Source organism: Coturnix japonica, chromosome 3 (assembly GCF_001577835.2).
Source record: "Coturnix japonica isolate 7356 chromosome 3, Coturnix japonica 2.1, whole genome shotgun sequence".
NCBI lineage: Eukaryota > Metazoa > Chordata > Aves > Galliformes > Phasianidae > Coturnix > Coturnix japonica.
The window spans coordinates 27,870,693-27,885,777 of NC_029518.1; the positions used below are offsets into that span (position 1 = coordinate 27,870,693).

Genomic DNA, 15,085 nt, shown 5'->3' on the forward strand with positions numbered 1-15,085 from the left:
GAGACAGTGGGTAGGGACCTGCCTCAGGACAGAGTAATATCTGCAAGGTGCTGCCTCAAGAGTGCTGGAGAGCAAGGAAAAGCTAAGACTGAGTCAAAAGGCACTGATGGGAAGAGCAAGTTGACTCTCCAACTGGAAGAAGCCATGTATTTGTGCAGGTGGGAGCAGGTGAGGAGTCAAAGGGAGTTCCCCAAGTAAAAATGGTCTTGGAATAAACTTAGCTTTAAGTGCCTTTAATGTCACTGCATTCTGGCCTTTCAGAGGCCAGAAAAAAAGCAGTAAGAACCCTGGGTGCAAACTTCTGGGGTATTTGCAGAGGCCAACATTCCCGGGAGGTTCTAGGAAGAAGGAATGGTTATCTTAGCGCAGAAAGCACCACTCCTGCAGCTCACAGGCAAGACTGAGAAAAGAAGGGAAAAGAAACCCAAATAACACAACTTCACAAGAATGTTCCCATTTTATTTTAAATGGCATACTTGAGACTGAATCTCAGATTAGGAGTCACTGATTCTTCAGTGAGCAGAAAAGCCCTCTGTAATCACAAAGGGAAGCTTTGGGGCCCTGCTTAGGGCCAGGCTCGCATGGCCCTAAGCACCAGTTCACATTTTCCTTGCTTAAGGAAAGGCTACAGTGCCATGCTTCCATCCCTGAGACATACAGTCACTATCAGCAGAAAGCAATGACCCCTCCTCTCACCTCAGCAGCTCCTGGCCCTGCAGGGATGGGGCTGGCAGCTGAGGCAAGAGGAAAAGCAGACACGGATGCAGAAGGGCTGCCTGACCTCAGCCCCTGAAGGTTACTGCTGCCCGCTGTGCAGCAGGCGCTGAAACAAGGAGCCGTCCTTTTTGCTTAGGCAGGCAGGTGAGTCCAGCTCCACCACCCTTCCAGCCTGCATCACTAGCACACGGTCCGAGTCCAAGATGGTGTTCAGCCTGTGGACAGCAGACACCAGGACACACATTAGTGGAGCTGAGGAGGATCTCCATACAATGCTTCACCTGCTGTCAAGGGCTGGCCCAAGACATGCCAGCACCAAGATTCACAGAGGCTCTCCTTATGCACTCAGGGACATGCTACAGCCCAGTTCTCCAGGCAGCCCCTGTCCACCATTAAAATACGAGATGTTTCTATCCTCACAGCAGAGTTACTGAGTTGCTTCTGTTTGCCCATGCAATTAATGGCTCACTCAAAACTGAATGGTGTGGAACAACTGCAGGTACAAAATTCCTTCATCACCTCCCCTCTTAATTCTAGTGGAAAAGAGGCTGGGGCCACTTCCAACCCAGTCTTGCTGCTTTATCACCTGTCACTCCCTCCTCTGCTGGTTCTCCTCAGTAATTGCTCTTTCATCAAAGAAAGCTCGACTGCACCCCAAACACACACCTCAGCCCACAGTGTGCTTACCTTCCTACTCTAGCTCTGCATAATCTCCCTAGTGTTGGAATCACGTTCCCATTTCCCGTCTTCCCCATCTAATCCACTTCACAAGACCCACTCGATTCCCTTGCAAGGCCTGGCCCACCCTGTCTGTTATCCACCACTCCCACTTGACAACATCTCCTGTCACCCGCTTGTCTGATTATTATTTCTGCAGTAAATATGGTGCTGGGAAGCAGTTACCTTTAAAACACCCTACATACCATTGCATGACCTTCCTCCAGGTTGTCTTCCACTTGGCAACAGTGGGAGCATTCAGGGCAGAGACCACAGCCGACCCATCCCTTCTCAGTATCCACAGCATCTGTGTCTTACACTTCTCTATCACTGCCCATACTCTGCTTCAACTCTTACACTTCTTGGCTTTGGAGCAAGCACTGCTGCTGCATACTGTCTGGGAAATGTCTAGCCTGTCAGCATTGGATGCAGGCTGGATCCAATACCCCGGGTCTAGAAAAGAGTATTATGAAGTGCTCTGCCTCCGCTGGCCAGCAGCTGTCTGCAGCCCTTCACCTTCAGTTGTCCTGCAGTGCCCTCTACTGAGCCAGAGCCAACTGCTTCACTCCTATGTCCAACTGCTGCCTTCTGTAGGATGCTTCTTCACTGCTCCTTCCCCCACTAGGCAGAACCGCATTCTAGTTCACACCCTCTGGTCCCAGCAGGAGAACCATCAGCTCTACAGTATTTCCCCTCTACTGTCGCCCAGTTTCTAGGTACAACACTTTAACCGCCATGCTCTGCTCAAGCTTCAGGCATGGCAGGCACAGCCACTGCTCCCTCTGAGGGCATAACACAGTGTCAAAATGAATTTACACGTGGAACAATGGTTTCTCCGTACCTGTGAGCAATTGTCAAAACAGTTTTGTCAGCAAAGCGCTGGCGGATGGTTTGCTGCAGCAGCTGGTCTGTCTTCTGATCCACACTGGCTGTGGCCTCATCAATGCACAGCACCTGCCAGGGGCAGAGAGTGAAGGGGACACCCAAGCATCACTGGGGAGACCCCCAATCTACATCAAGGGACAGTGTGACAAGGTAGCACAGGTCATCCATCACCACCACACCCCACTCCTGGAGTACGCTGCCCTGTTGTGCCAACACAGCCATCAGCAACACACTCCTTTCTTTGATGGAGGCAGGCACTCACCTTGGCCTGTGTCAGGAGCGCTCTTGCCAGACACACCAGCTGCCTCTGACCCAAAGACAAATTCTTTCCTCTCTCTCCCAGCTCACTGTCCAATCCACCTGCAGAGGTCAAGCTGAGCAGTTACCACATCACACCCTGTGTAGACAACTCCCCAGGTCTGTTTTTTTTTTCCCCAGCAGCACTCAAAATTCCAATCCTGCTCAGTCCCAAGTCTTTGCAATCAAAGCTCTTCTGCTTGGATGCCAGCAATATCTGACAGACACAAAGTGTGCTGCTAGAACCAGGGCTGTGGCATCTCTCTGAGGCTCTGCCTGAGCATCCACTGCCACCCAATCCATCACCTGACAGACTCTTATTAAATATCTGGGAATGTCACTGTGGTCTCACTGGCCTTTTTCCAACTGGTGCTAGTGGTGCCTCATCTAACCAATTCTGTAGCACAACAACCTGTTCCCTTTTCCTCAGCTTCTTAACTGGAAGCTTTCTCTCCTCTCCCAGTATCAGGGCCCACCAAGCTCTCCACACTGACTCCAGACTCACCCATCTGGGTAACAGCATCCCGCAGGTGGCACTGCTCCAGCACCTCATGGAGCTCCGCATCTGTCCGTTTTCCCTGTGGGTCCAAGTTCTCTCGGATTGAGCCACTGAATAGAAATGGATCCTGGGGGATGATGGCCAGTCTAGATCTGCAAGCAAAGGATAGCTGAAGGCACGTAGGGTGAGTTCTGCAGAAAAGCAATGGCCTATTTTATCCTTTTTCACCCAGCATGCCTTGTCTGCATGTCTTAAAGGCACAGAGATAGGGCTTGGGCCACATATTCAACTTGGTTTCCTTAGCTCAGAGAGGAAGCCCTTTCCTCCTGACTCTTCCTTTCGGCATCCAACCAGCAGTACCTCTCAGCTTCCAGACCACCCCACCCCGATGGGCTGCCCCCTGCTCTGCTCAGCCCTCTGTACCTCAGTTCCTCCAAGCCCACCAGCCGGCTGTCAACACCATCCAGGAGAATACGGCCTGCTTTCAGCTCCAGCATGCGGAACAGTGCCAAGAAAAGGGTGGATTTTCCAGATCCTGTGCGACCCACAATCCCCACCTTCTCTCCAGGGTACACGGTGAAGCTCACTCCATCGAGTGCATTGGGAAGGCCTGCTCGGTAGGCCAGGATCACCTGCTGGAACTCCACAAGCCCTTGGCTAGGCCAGTCAGCAGCAACCTAAGAGAGGTACCAGAGAAAGACAGAGGATGAATGTGAATGTCATCTTCAGCCCCATTTCCACACAGGCCAAGCCTCGCACATCACTTTGGATGACTGCTTGGCTTTTGAACAGACTCAAGGTACAGCTCAGATCTGTCTCCTACAATTTTTTTCCCCACTCACAGCTCAGCCCTAATACCCCCTTCTGCTTTTCCACCCTTTTCCATCACTCTAGCCTTCAACAACTCCTGCCTAAGGTTTATCCCCCCAGAAGTGCACCGATAAAGGATGAATGTTTGAAACAGATTCTTTGGATGAGTGCTTTCCAGACACTCAGTGGAACCTTTCGATCTCCCCCGTGAAGAAACCACAAGGCACAGGGCCAGAAGACAGGCCAATTCCTGAAACCAGATTTTACCTGGACCAGTTTATCCTGGGGCTCCACGGGGATGTCTGTGGTATATTCTTCTGTCCGCTCTACACTCACCATCATGGTTTCTGTTGTAGTGAAGCTGGAAATGAGGCCTGAGAGCAGGTTTGTGACAGACAGGGCATACGAGAGCGCCAGGCCCACAAGTCCTGAAAGGACAAAAGCACAAGCAAGAATGTTCATGGCAGGGAAGGAGCTGGGATCTTGTTAAGACAAAGAAAAAATAACACAAAACAAGAGAGAAGTCAGCACTCTGGAGTCTGGGATCTCACTGTTGGATGAGGACATATAAAAATCAGCAACAGGAGCCAAAGCATCACACTGTGGGCAACGTGCACAGTGACAAGAAACAGGAACTCTGGATCTTACTCTGGTATACAGAGACATGCGACTCTGGGCTGAGAAGAACCCCTGGGCCACAGTCTAAGGGTGGGCAAAGAAAAATCCCAGCAGTCTACCTGGATTTCCTAGCTGCTTCTGGTGCTGGATGATGGCAATTCCTGCGATAGCTGTAATCACAGCAACCCCAATCATTTGCAAGCGAATGTCCAGCCACTGCATCGCTGTGTTGCTGGCAAAGAGGCAACGCTGATTCTTTTCTAGGCGCAGCTCATTCTCCAACTCAAACCTGATGGAAGAACAACAGAAGTTCATACCAGGCTGTGCACCAATCAGCCCTCATTGCTACTGCCCAAGATCACAGGCATTCCTGCCACCATGTAACTAGCTCCATGATCTATAAAACCAAAACTTTGCCCCTCTAGATGCTCTTTCCTTCCACTCACCTCTGTGTTGCCCGCATGGCTCTGATGCTGCTCAGTCCTGAGAGAGTCTCTGAGAAATGAGTGTAAATGGGAGACAGGGTGACACTGCAAAGGCGCTTGAGTTCCCGGGATGTGCGCCGGTAATAGCGTTGGATGGAGAAGTAGAGAGCAGCCAGAGGGAGTAAGACCAGGCCAATCCAAGGGAGACCATAGGTGATTATCACCAGCATGCCCAAAAGCCCATACATGTTGGCCAAGAAAATGTTAAGGATAAATGGCAAGCTGTCATCCACGCAGTATAGGTCTGAGGAGAAGCGGTTCAGGATCCGGCCTGTTGGTGTCGTATCAAAGAAGGTGACTGTGGCCTGGAAACAGAGGATCAAGAAAGCAGAATGACTTGCAGGAACTCTGTCCTGTCCTGAATTTTCTGACCATTACCTTTATAACTCTCTGGAGCAGTCGCTTGTGAATGACAACGGCAGCACGGATAGTGCCATAAGCAAAGAGGAAGGCCCGAAAAATGGTGAAGAGAGAGTTGGCCCCTGCGATGCCCCCATAAACTGTCAGGTAGAAATTCACATCCAGCGAAGCATTGGAAGGGACTGGGGCTGTGTCCAGAGCTTGAATCGGGGAGCTAGAACAGAGAAGGAGGATTATGAATCTGCCAAGGTCCCTGTGGCAGTAAAGTTACACTCAGGGCATCAGAACCCAAAAGCAGACTAGAGGGGAAATCAGGATACTTGAGCCTGATGCTCCTCTTGCCCTGCTGAGAAAAATACTGATTACCATGCAGCCATAGGCCTTCCATCAGCCTCTGGTTATGGGCTCTACAGGCACTTCATAAGTTCCCTGTCTGGCCAGAGATTTCAATTATTTCTTTCTCAAAGCAGTCTTACAGATCCCCTGCCTGCAATGGGGTGGTCTTAAGAAGGGTACTCACAGGAAATGCACAAGGGCAAAATGAGTAAATGAGTGTGCTTCCTTCGGCATCCCCTGCCCAGCATTCACTTACACAAGCCCAACAACGGAGAAGAGAAGCAGTTTTGTGGAAGGCAGGGAAGCTGAAAAGACCATCACAGATGTATTTGCTGTTTGGGATATGCTGGAGATCCAGTGTGAGAGCCACCAATCCGAGATATTTCTGGATGCTACGGAGAGAGACAGACAAAGGATTCAATCTTCAAGTTAGCAAAGCAGAAAACCTCTGTTTTCTTTCCCTGGACTCCACAAAGCCAGGAACAAAGAAGACAGGAACATTTAAAGAGAGATGCGCTCTTGGGTCATTGCCTCACCTTGCATCAGGAGCAGTGAGAGGAGAATAGATAATGCTAAGCAGCTGCCCATTGCCAACCAATATGCCTTGTACACCTGAAAATCCAGAGCCCCTTCTTTCTTCTCCTCCTCCTTGTGGAGGAGACATTTGTCCTGCAATGATTCTTCTGCCTCTGTCTCTATAGCTTCTTCCTGGCCCTGCTCATCAGAGTCTGTTGGGACAGAAGCAAACACAAAAGTCACTGTCACGCTGGTGCAGCTGCTCCTTGATGCCAACAGGGCAAGTCAAGGCTAAGAAGAAGACTTATTCCCTCCTCTCTGCCCTTTTGTGATAGGTGCACCAATGCTAGCAGGCTCACACTCAGATTTGAACTACAAATGGAAAAGCAGATACAAACACTGTTCCAGACCAATAGCTGATGGTCTTCTCTTCCCCTTTGAACACAATACCCACAGATCAGCTATGCCATAGGCAGTGAGAGCTCTGCTTCAAGGCCAAAAGCCACAGTGTATTGGTTCTGTCTGGGTGCTCAGATGACTTGTATTGTCCCAGCCACCCCCAAAATTGCCAGGTGCAGACCTTTATCATTCCGCCTCTTCTTCATATCCTTGAATTTGGGGACAGATTCCACGAGAGGCAGGATATCAGCTGGTGGGCCTGCAAGGAAAGACATGCACATGCTTCAGAGCCTGAGATAAATCGATGATTCTTTCTGATTATTGCTATGAAATGGCCCAGGTTTGATCTCATGACATTCTCTATTTTCTCCCACAGCAACTGTTTTCTTTAAAGTTCTTCTCCATCTATCCCTGCCATGGCCTTTTGTGTTATCAGCTTTCTATGTCCATATCTGTGAATGTGTATGCTCCCTTCCACACAGTCTTCTTTTCCCACCTGCAGCATCCTCAAACTCTTTATCCTTCCCTGGGCTCTCCACCAGTTACTCCTATTCCCTAATGGCCATCTTTGCTCAAGCCACTCCAAAGTGGCACAAATGGACGCCTGTGAAGACAGCCACTGTACCTGTCTTGATTATCCTGCCATTGTCCATCAACAACAAAGCATCGGCCCTTTCCAAAAATTCTGTCCTATGGGTGCAAAGGATTCTGGTCTTGTGTTGGAGAACTCCAAGAATGCACTTCTGCATCAGATGACTGGCTACATCTGCATCGACTGCAGCCAAGGGATCATCAAGGAGGTAAAGCTCTTTTTCCTGAGAAAAAGACAAAAGACAAGGACAAGCTCCTGGCCCTGCCCGAACAGGCAATACTGGAGAGAAGTGCCTCAGCGTGGCACACTGCCAGCAGCTTTTGGCCAGCATGAAGTGGTTCAAGGCACGCAGCCAGAGCACACTGTACAACTGCATGCTTCCAACTTTACAATCAACTTGGCACAAGGCACAGCAGAACTGCTTTGCTATTTACCTGATAAACAGCCCTGGCAAGGGCTATTCGAGCCTTCTGACCCCCGCTGAGTGTCACACCATTTTCACCCACCTCTGTCTGGTCACCTGCAGGTAAAATCTGAAACATACAAGAAAAATCTATTTAAAAGGTATAGGAATCCACTGCGGACTAAAATGAGAACACTGAGACCCCTCTCCTGACTCTGTCAGTAACTCACTGGGTGATAACTTACAAAAAATGAAACAATGCAACAGTACATACAATGGTTCTGCAGACAACATGCAAGCTTGGCAATATTTATGCCACTGAACTCTCTCATATTCCAGAATAGGTGGCCACTGAGCAACTTTAGTCTGAGACAATTCCAGAACTGTGCCCAGGGTTTATTTGGAAAAGCAGTAGCTGTGCCTACAACAAAATAATGCAAGGGCCCATTCCCAGCTCAGCAGTAAAAAACACTGAATTTCAGCAAACAGAAATGCTTCCCATAGGCATATGCTACCACTTCTCAAGTAAGTACTTCGCACTTGCATAGTACTCGCAGATCTGCTGAAGCAAATTAGGAGCTCCTAGTACTTGGCACTTCAGAAACTCACGGACTAGGTTATACACTCAGAGGAGGAGGCTAGCTTCTCACCAGGTCTAACAGCAAGTTCATTGGCTAACATAGCCACAAGCTTCAAATGTGCAATACATGCATTACTGATGGAAGGACCACAAAATCAGCCCCTCTGATCCAGAAAAGCATCAGCTGCTGATAGATCTGGTTGAAAAACCTAGCAGTCAATGCTCTGATGGAATATCTTTCATCAGAATCAAGAGCTTTTAGCTTAGCACCGAGGAAACCAAAGTGCTAACAGAGCGATCTTGCACCTTAAAGAAAACTGGAGCTGGGTATAGTCTGGGACTGTTAATCATAGCAAAGCTGTGTGACTGTGACACTGGAAAAGCAGGTTAAAGCCTGAAAGAATGAGAACTCCTCACAGTGAATATCAGGCAGAATGTATGGCTGAGGAAGCCCAAGAGGTTTTACAGCTCAGGCACTCACATTCAGGTCCTCAGAGAGGGCACAGGCCTCCACCACCTCTTCATACAGCCTGGCATCATATTGTCGCCCAAAAAGGATGTTCTCACGGACAGTGGTAAATTGGATCCAAGGCTCCTGTGTGGCCAGACCAAATCCTTGCTCCAGGTCACAAATATATACTTGTCCACCTTGTCTGCAAGCACACCAGGCGTAAGCAGAATGATGTTAAAGGTAAACTGTTGGTAGATCAGAATGACCAGTAAATAAGGGTAATGTAATTCAATGGTCCCTGCCTGCCATTTAGTGGAAGAACCAGGTAAGGAGAAGTCTTTATATTACTTACTTAATGAGTTCTCCAGTGATAGCAGCAAGCAGAGAGCTCTTGCCAGAGCCAACCTTTCCGACAACTCCCAGGAGCATTCCCTGTAAAGGGAAATGAAAAGGACCAACATGATATGCTAATACACAGCATGGACTTCCTCCAGTCCATCTCAGCTCTGAAAGACATTATATGTGTACTGTACCACTGGGACAAGAGAAAATCTTCACATATGGCTTGTAAAACAAGGAAAATGTGCCACCCTGGTGCCATCTTTCTGTCTCCTCCTGCATTCCTGCTCACCTTTCTTACTGAGAGGTTCTCAATGTGCAGTTGCAGACTGCCAGTGGATGAGGGCTGGCTGGTGCTTTCTTCTTTGACTGGCACCCATGAAAAATCTGCACCTCTTATATCTATAGCAGAAGCCGTACCTGAAGGATTACCTGCAAGGAAGAAGCAGCACTACAGTGAGAATACTACAGGGTAACAAGAATCTGGCATCATGGATACTACCAGCTTTGTTCCCATATGCAAGAAGCAGAAACAGAGCACAGCCAGGATGCCCTGGACCCAACCCCAAAATAAGACACTCGCCTACTGACTTGCCCTTAAACTTACACCTAATTTCTTCCAATTCTCCAACTCCCAGAAAAAAACACAGACTGCTCTGCTGGCTCTAAGTGAGACACTGTGAGGATAATCTGGTTTTATTGTTGAAGGTGAAAGAATGGCAGGGAGCTAGCATAAGGCAAGGAAGGAGAAAAATGGAGCTGTGATGACGCAGGAGAGGGCACTCATGCCTTGTTGCCAAAGCAAAGCTGGGGTTTTTGATGGCTTCATTATCAGAAGAGCTTTGGATGGAGGAGGGAGCAGTGGGGTTCTTTGAGGACAAGCAGTGGCCTATGTTTGGTAAAGTCATGAATGGCCACCCTCCAGCACTGCCTTTCACACCTCAGCTCTCTGCTCCAAATGTCTCCTGCCCAGGGTCCCAACCCTGCCAGCATCCTTTGCCATTACCTAGGGCATAATACGATTCCAAATCCTGGTCCACGAGTTCAAGGAAACGCTGGATCCGATCCAGGGAAACTTTGGCTTCCAAAGTCCCATTCAACACCCATGGGAAGCTGTTGAGGGGGAGAATGAGCATCCCAACAAGGGCCAATGCTGTGAACACCTGCACGGGTAAGGAAACAACCATGAACCAAGGCAATACCTCCCTGCATCTTGTATTCTCCAAATGGCTTCAGGAGTGAGAGCCCAAAAGGCTGTGGGGAGACATGGGGAGATCACTTTCTAGGAAAGATGCCTCAGGGATGCAGTCCCACTGCAGATTGTCCTCTGCAAGAGACAAATTTGGAGCTCTCCTACCTACAGAAAGCAGTGCTGTCACTTGGGATCTCCTCCTTCACTCACCTTTGTGGCAGTGAGTTGGTGACCCATCAGGACATAGGTGATGAAGATGACAATGGAGACAACAACCGGCAGTGCTGCCCACAGATAAACGCACACAGCATCCAAGTATTTGATGGCTCGCAACTTCTGCAGCTCTTTAGCTCGGCAGTTATTTATCCTGGTGCTGAAGTGCTTCTCCCAGGCATAAAACTTGATAACACGAATCCCATTTAGGAACTCCGTCATTAGCTGCAGGCATAGAGAAAAAGCATGGAGCATCTGCTTAACACACCAAATGCCAGTTAGGTATCTGGGCTGTGTTCAGGTTTGCAGTTGACTCCTGCTTAAGGGCCAGGCTCCGGATAATAGGAGACATTTATTGCTAACAGAAATATAAACTCAAGTGGCAGCTGCTGAGAACTTTGCTCTCATTCATTCCACCAGCTTGCTCAGCTACCTGCGCCTGAAAGGCTCACGAAAAGGCAAAATACTACACAACTTCCCAGCTAGCCTGCATCCAAAGCCAAGCAGGCTCACATCCAGCAGCTCAGGCATCCTGCAACACATTCCCCTCTCGCTCCTGCTCTCACATCAGCATGCACAGAGCAAGCTGAAATGTGTCTGTGCCTGACATGAAAGAAAAGCAACAAGAGAGCAAACTCATCTTGAAATAGCTGGAGGAGGTCCAACACATCCTGTACTACTAGATGCATCTTCTGTCAGGAAGATAAATATTTCAGTAGTTCCAAACAGCTGTGGAAAAGCTGACTGAGGATGCCAAGCTAGACTGAAATAAAACCACCGCATCCACAATCACTGCATTTGTCCAGATGGCAAGATACCTCAGCCATTGACAGCATTACTGAAGTAATGGGATGGAAGCACGTCTAAAGGAAGCAATCAGGAGCCATGCCGTAACTACTGCATGAAGAAGATGACCCTCGCAAGTGAACTTCAATTTTGCCCAGGCGGCATGTCAAGCATTGGAGATTCACTATCTTGTGGGTGGGGATTGTACTTTACACTGAAACACTTTTGAACCCCTCTAGCACTTTTCCCAACAGTGATTATTCAGTACAGCCACTTGAAATTCACTGCAAGCAGCTAAAAAGCCAATGTTCCAGGGACAAATGGGGAAAAAATATAATAACAAGTTCATTGAGCCACCAGTTCCCCCTCACCTTGACCCGTGCATCCTTGTGCTTCAGCATCTCTGTGTTGCTCATCATGATGCGGTTGGCTATGAGCTTGTTTATAGGCACAAGCAGCAGTGCCAGGGCCAGGCCTCCCAGAAAGGCTATACCCACTTGCTGGTAAAGGAGATAGAGTGTAATGGCAAACTGGAAGGGCAGGCTCCACACCTCGTGGAAGCTGAGACAGAAGTTGACCAATCTACTGGTGTCCGTGCTCATGAAGTTGACGATTTCACCCACAGTGAAGCGGGAAAGGCTGGTGCTGCCAACACGTAGAGCTTTGCGGTAGATGGCAGAGATGACGGCAGCTCGCACCATAAGCATCACCTTCTGCACCTCATAGCTGAACTGGTTCCGCAAAAGTGCACCCACAAAGGAGCCAGCAAAGAGCCCAAGAGCATAGAGCACCCCGTGGCTCAAGGGTTCCTGCCGTGACTCCATGAAGTTCACCAGCAGGTTGAGAAGCAGAGGGCCTGAGAAACCGAGCAGGCTACCAACCAGCTTGAGAAGTCCCAGGGAGTAGAAACGAAGCCCAAACGCTGCATGAAGCACTGAGAGGAGTCGCACAGCCTCCTGGGCATGGCGTGACCTGTCCAGGACATCGCTACTGCCATCACCTCCAGCAATGATTGGGCTAGTAGGAGACACCGTCTCCTCCTCTACTTGGTGCATAGCTGCTTTCTTCTGCCAGCAGGCATAGAACTGATCACAGACCCTGGCAGCCTGAAGCTTTCGAGGAAGCAGACAGACATCTTGTGGTTGGTTCAGCTTCCACTGATAGCCACGTTTCATAAGAGGGTTCATCCAAGCATAAAAGAAGCGTGAGAGCCAGCTCTCACCATCTTCTGCCACTCCCTGCTGATCTGACGCTGAGATCTCTGACTCTGAGATGAGCTGATCCTGCTGCTGGGAGCTGTTGATGGAGAGGAATTCAAGCCTATCAGCAGCGGGCAAGAGGTAGCTAATCACATAAGTCAGCAAGGAGGCCAGCTGCAGACAGAGAATGGTGAACCTGGAGGAGGCAGCAGGACGGGCAGGAGACCAAGCTGTCCCACTTTGGCAATACCACACCAGTGTGATGAGGAGGGAAGGCAGCGGTAAGAGAGTGAGGAGAGCCAGGGCGGCAGGGCCCCTAGTGGAGCTGTGAATGGACCTGCTGAGCATGACGAGAGCAAGGCCATGAGTGAGCCACGTCAGTGCAGCAATGCCACTGGATAACACTTCCAGGTATACAGGGCCCAGCTCCTGCTGAGAAATGGCAGCTGGGATTATATCAGCGAGGAGTAAGCCAGCAAGTACAAACGATACGGCAATTCTGCATCTCCAGCCTCGCCTGTGAGACAATGCTGAGCCAGATCTAGAGGAGGAAAGAACAGATAAAATCTTCACAGTTGATATTCCATCCTGTCTCAGTCAGCACTCACCTTTCTTCCTTCACTCATCTTTCCTTTACCCATTCATTCTTACTTCACTTCCTTGTATTCAGTTCCCTAGGTATCTAACTTAAACAGACTGTAGACACTGTTATACTTCATCAGGTCAATAAAAACCAACACTAGAGATTCTGATACTATAGAAAATACCCTTTCTCTACAGAAATTTGTTTGCAAACTTGATATTTTGTGGTCAAGTGAGGCTCCAGTCCTTGAGGATTAAAAGAGAAGTATATTTAACCTTCAGATGATCAAATTCTGTGTCACATTTCTAAACCGAGATTTCCCTCACCTTTGTGAGAAGGATCACCTCCTCACTCCTGCTTTCAATAATGCTGTCTAGGTAAAGTCCAATCTGTTGCTCAGCAAAAGATTTCATTATCATTCAGGGCCTTTCAGTATCAGTGAACATTGTTATACTCACTAATTCAAGACAACAGTAAACAGGAAAACTATTTTTTATTTAACTGAGCTCTTTATTACCTCACATACATCTTCCATACCACCTTGTATTTAAATTCCTGTCAAGAAAACTTCCAGTTTCCACAACCCTCATTCATTAAAATTATTTTCACTATTTTCTGTTATTTTATTCCCAATACACTCTGCTCCTTCTGGATACCTTTCTGCAAGGGAGCAGTCAGAGCTGAACACAGTGCTCAGAATTAGGACAGATGCTGACAATTGTAATGGCATTCCAACATCATGCCTTTCTCTAATGATATACACGGTACATTCCAGTAGAACTAATTTCCAGCCCTTCCATCCCGCCTCCAGTCCTGCTTAACAACCAAGTGCCAGACAAGTGAGTCCTCATACCTTGGAGTGCCAAGGAAGCAGGCGCTGACCGCAGCCAGGATCACATGAGGAACCACATTCAGCACCAGCTGATTAAAGCAATGGCCAACTGTGCCACCAACCCACACAGGGAGTGGATCTTCTGGGCTGGTCCCACACAAACCAGCCAGGACCTTTTCCATCCTTCAGCGGGAACTGAACATGAGAGATGAAGCTCCTGAGGTTGAAAAGAGCAAACGACATGAGGCACGGGACGTGCACAGCCCCGCTCAGGGTGGACTGTGATAAGGAATGAACGTAGGACCAGAAACAGCTTCCTGGGTCAGGCAGTCCAGGCTATTGCACACCTGGCACCTTATCAGCTGCTCTGCAAACCAAGCGAGCTCCAGCTGGAGCTGCCTCCTGCAGCCACCCCGCAGTCTCATTGCTCTGGGAACGCTGTACTGGCTGCACTGTCAGGCCAAGTGCTGGCATGGCCAGCTCACCCTGCCACATTACCATCAGGAAGCGTTGCCATGCCTGCATCCTGCCTCAAAACACCTCGAGCTGCTTCAACTACCACATACCAGTTTTAATTCTAGACATCCTCAATGGGGCACAGGCAGAGGCGGTGCTCCTTAAAGCAGCACGTAACAGCACGGCTCACAGCACTGCGCCGGCGGCCGTGCAGGAGGGCTGGGAAAGCGGCAGGATTTGGGGCTCCGTGCTCTGCTTTGCACACCGAAGCACACGTTTAGGGCCTTACACCATCCCACCAAACACAGCCGGCTCTTACAGGTCTCCCCCAACAGAGGCAGGCAGCTCCCGAGTGGTCGGCATAGCTGCGCGCTGCCGCCGCACGACCAATTTTGCCCCCTGCCCCCTACCGTACCTCGGCTAGGCCCGGCCCTGCCCCGGCTCCGCGCTGCCCACGTGTAGGATAGCAGTTAGCGGCAGCAGCGCGCCCCCTGGCGGCCGGGAGGACGCGCTGCACCCACAGCAGGAGCTGGTTCCCCATTCCCCCGAGCCGCCCCGCAGCGCGCTCTGTGCGGGGGACGTGACTGTAAAGCGACACGACACAGCGAGTCCAGGAGGCGGGAGATTACACCCAGTGAAACAACAGTGTCTGCCGGCCGCCATGTTGTGCGGGACCCCCCTTGTCCCGCCCCTTGTCCCGCCCCTTCCGCGCTCACCCCCCACTCCCGGGAGCGCGCGTCTGGAGGGGGGGGTGGAGGTGGCGGCTCGGGAGCGCGCGCGGGGTGTCCGGCGGCGGCGCGCACGCGCGGGAGACGCGGGG

At 49.9% G+C, this 15,085-nt stretch overlaps 1 protein-coding gene across 4 annotated transcripts; it reads right to left on the minus strand.

The window, feature by feature from the left end:
- Positions 1-438: 438 nt before the first annotated feature.
- Positions 439-14,949, minus strand: ABCC10 (ATP binding cassette subfamily C member 10). 4 transcript variants are annotated; one of them, XM_015857797.2, is made up of 22 exons: positions 14,681-14,949; positions 13,831-14,026; positions 11,567-12,935; positions 10,407-10,634; positions 10,011-10,167; positions 9,297-9,436; positions 9,018-9,097; positions 8,696-8,867; positions 7,666-7,764; positions 7,265-7,454; positions 6,821-6,898; positions 6,261-6,452; positions 5,981-6,116; positions 5,407-5,602; positions 4,990-5,333; positions 4,663-4,832; positions 4,193-4,353; positions 3,539-3,792; positions 3,122-3,267; positions 2,582-2,679; positions 2,276-2,388; positions 797-932 (listed from the first exon to the last, which is right to left on the minus strand). In XM_015857797.2, exons 2-22 carry the CDS (start codon positions 13,989-13,991, stop codon positions 797-799), a joined length of 4,620 nt encoding a protein of 1,539 aa, XP_015713283.1. In that variant the 5' UTR covers positions 13,992-14,026; positions 14,681-14,949. The 4 variants fall into 4 exon arrangements, with proteins under 4 accessions (XP_032299202.1, XP_015713283.1, XP_015713285.1 ...); XM_015857799.2 differs by lacking the exon at positions 14,681-14,949 and adding an exon at positions 14,376-14,655; XM_032443311.1 differs by lacking the exon at positions 14,681-14,949 and having other exon boundaries at positions 439-932; positions 13,831-13,991.
- Positions 14,950-15,085: the final 136 nt, after the last annotated feature.

Bases quoted from the DNA above. Each gene is read 5' to 3' on its own strand.
- ABCC10 (XM_032443311.1), bottom strand. From the start codon at position 13,991: ATGGAAAAGGTCCTGGCTGGTTTGTGTGGGACCAGCCCAGAAGATCCA. The intron at 9,098-9,296 runs GTGAGCAGGAAT...TTCCCTTTACAG, and splicing joins AGAACCTCTCAGTAAGAAAG to GGAATGCTCCTGGGAGTTGT. The intron at 2,389-2,581 runs GTGAGTGCCTGC...TGCCCCTGGCAG, and splicing joins CGCTCCTGACACAGGCCAAG to GTGCTGTGCATTGATGAGGC.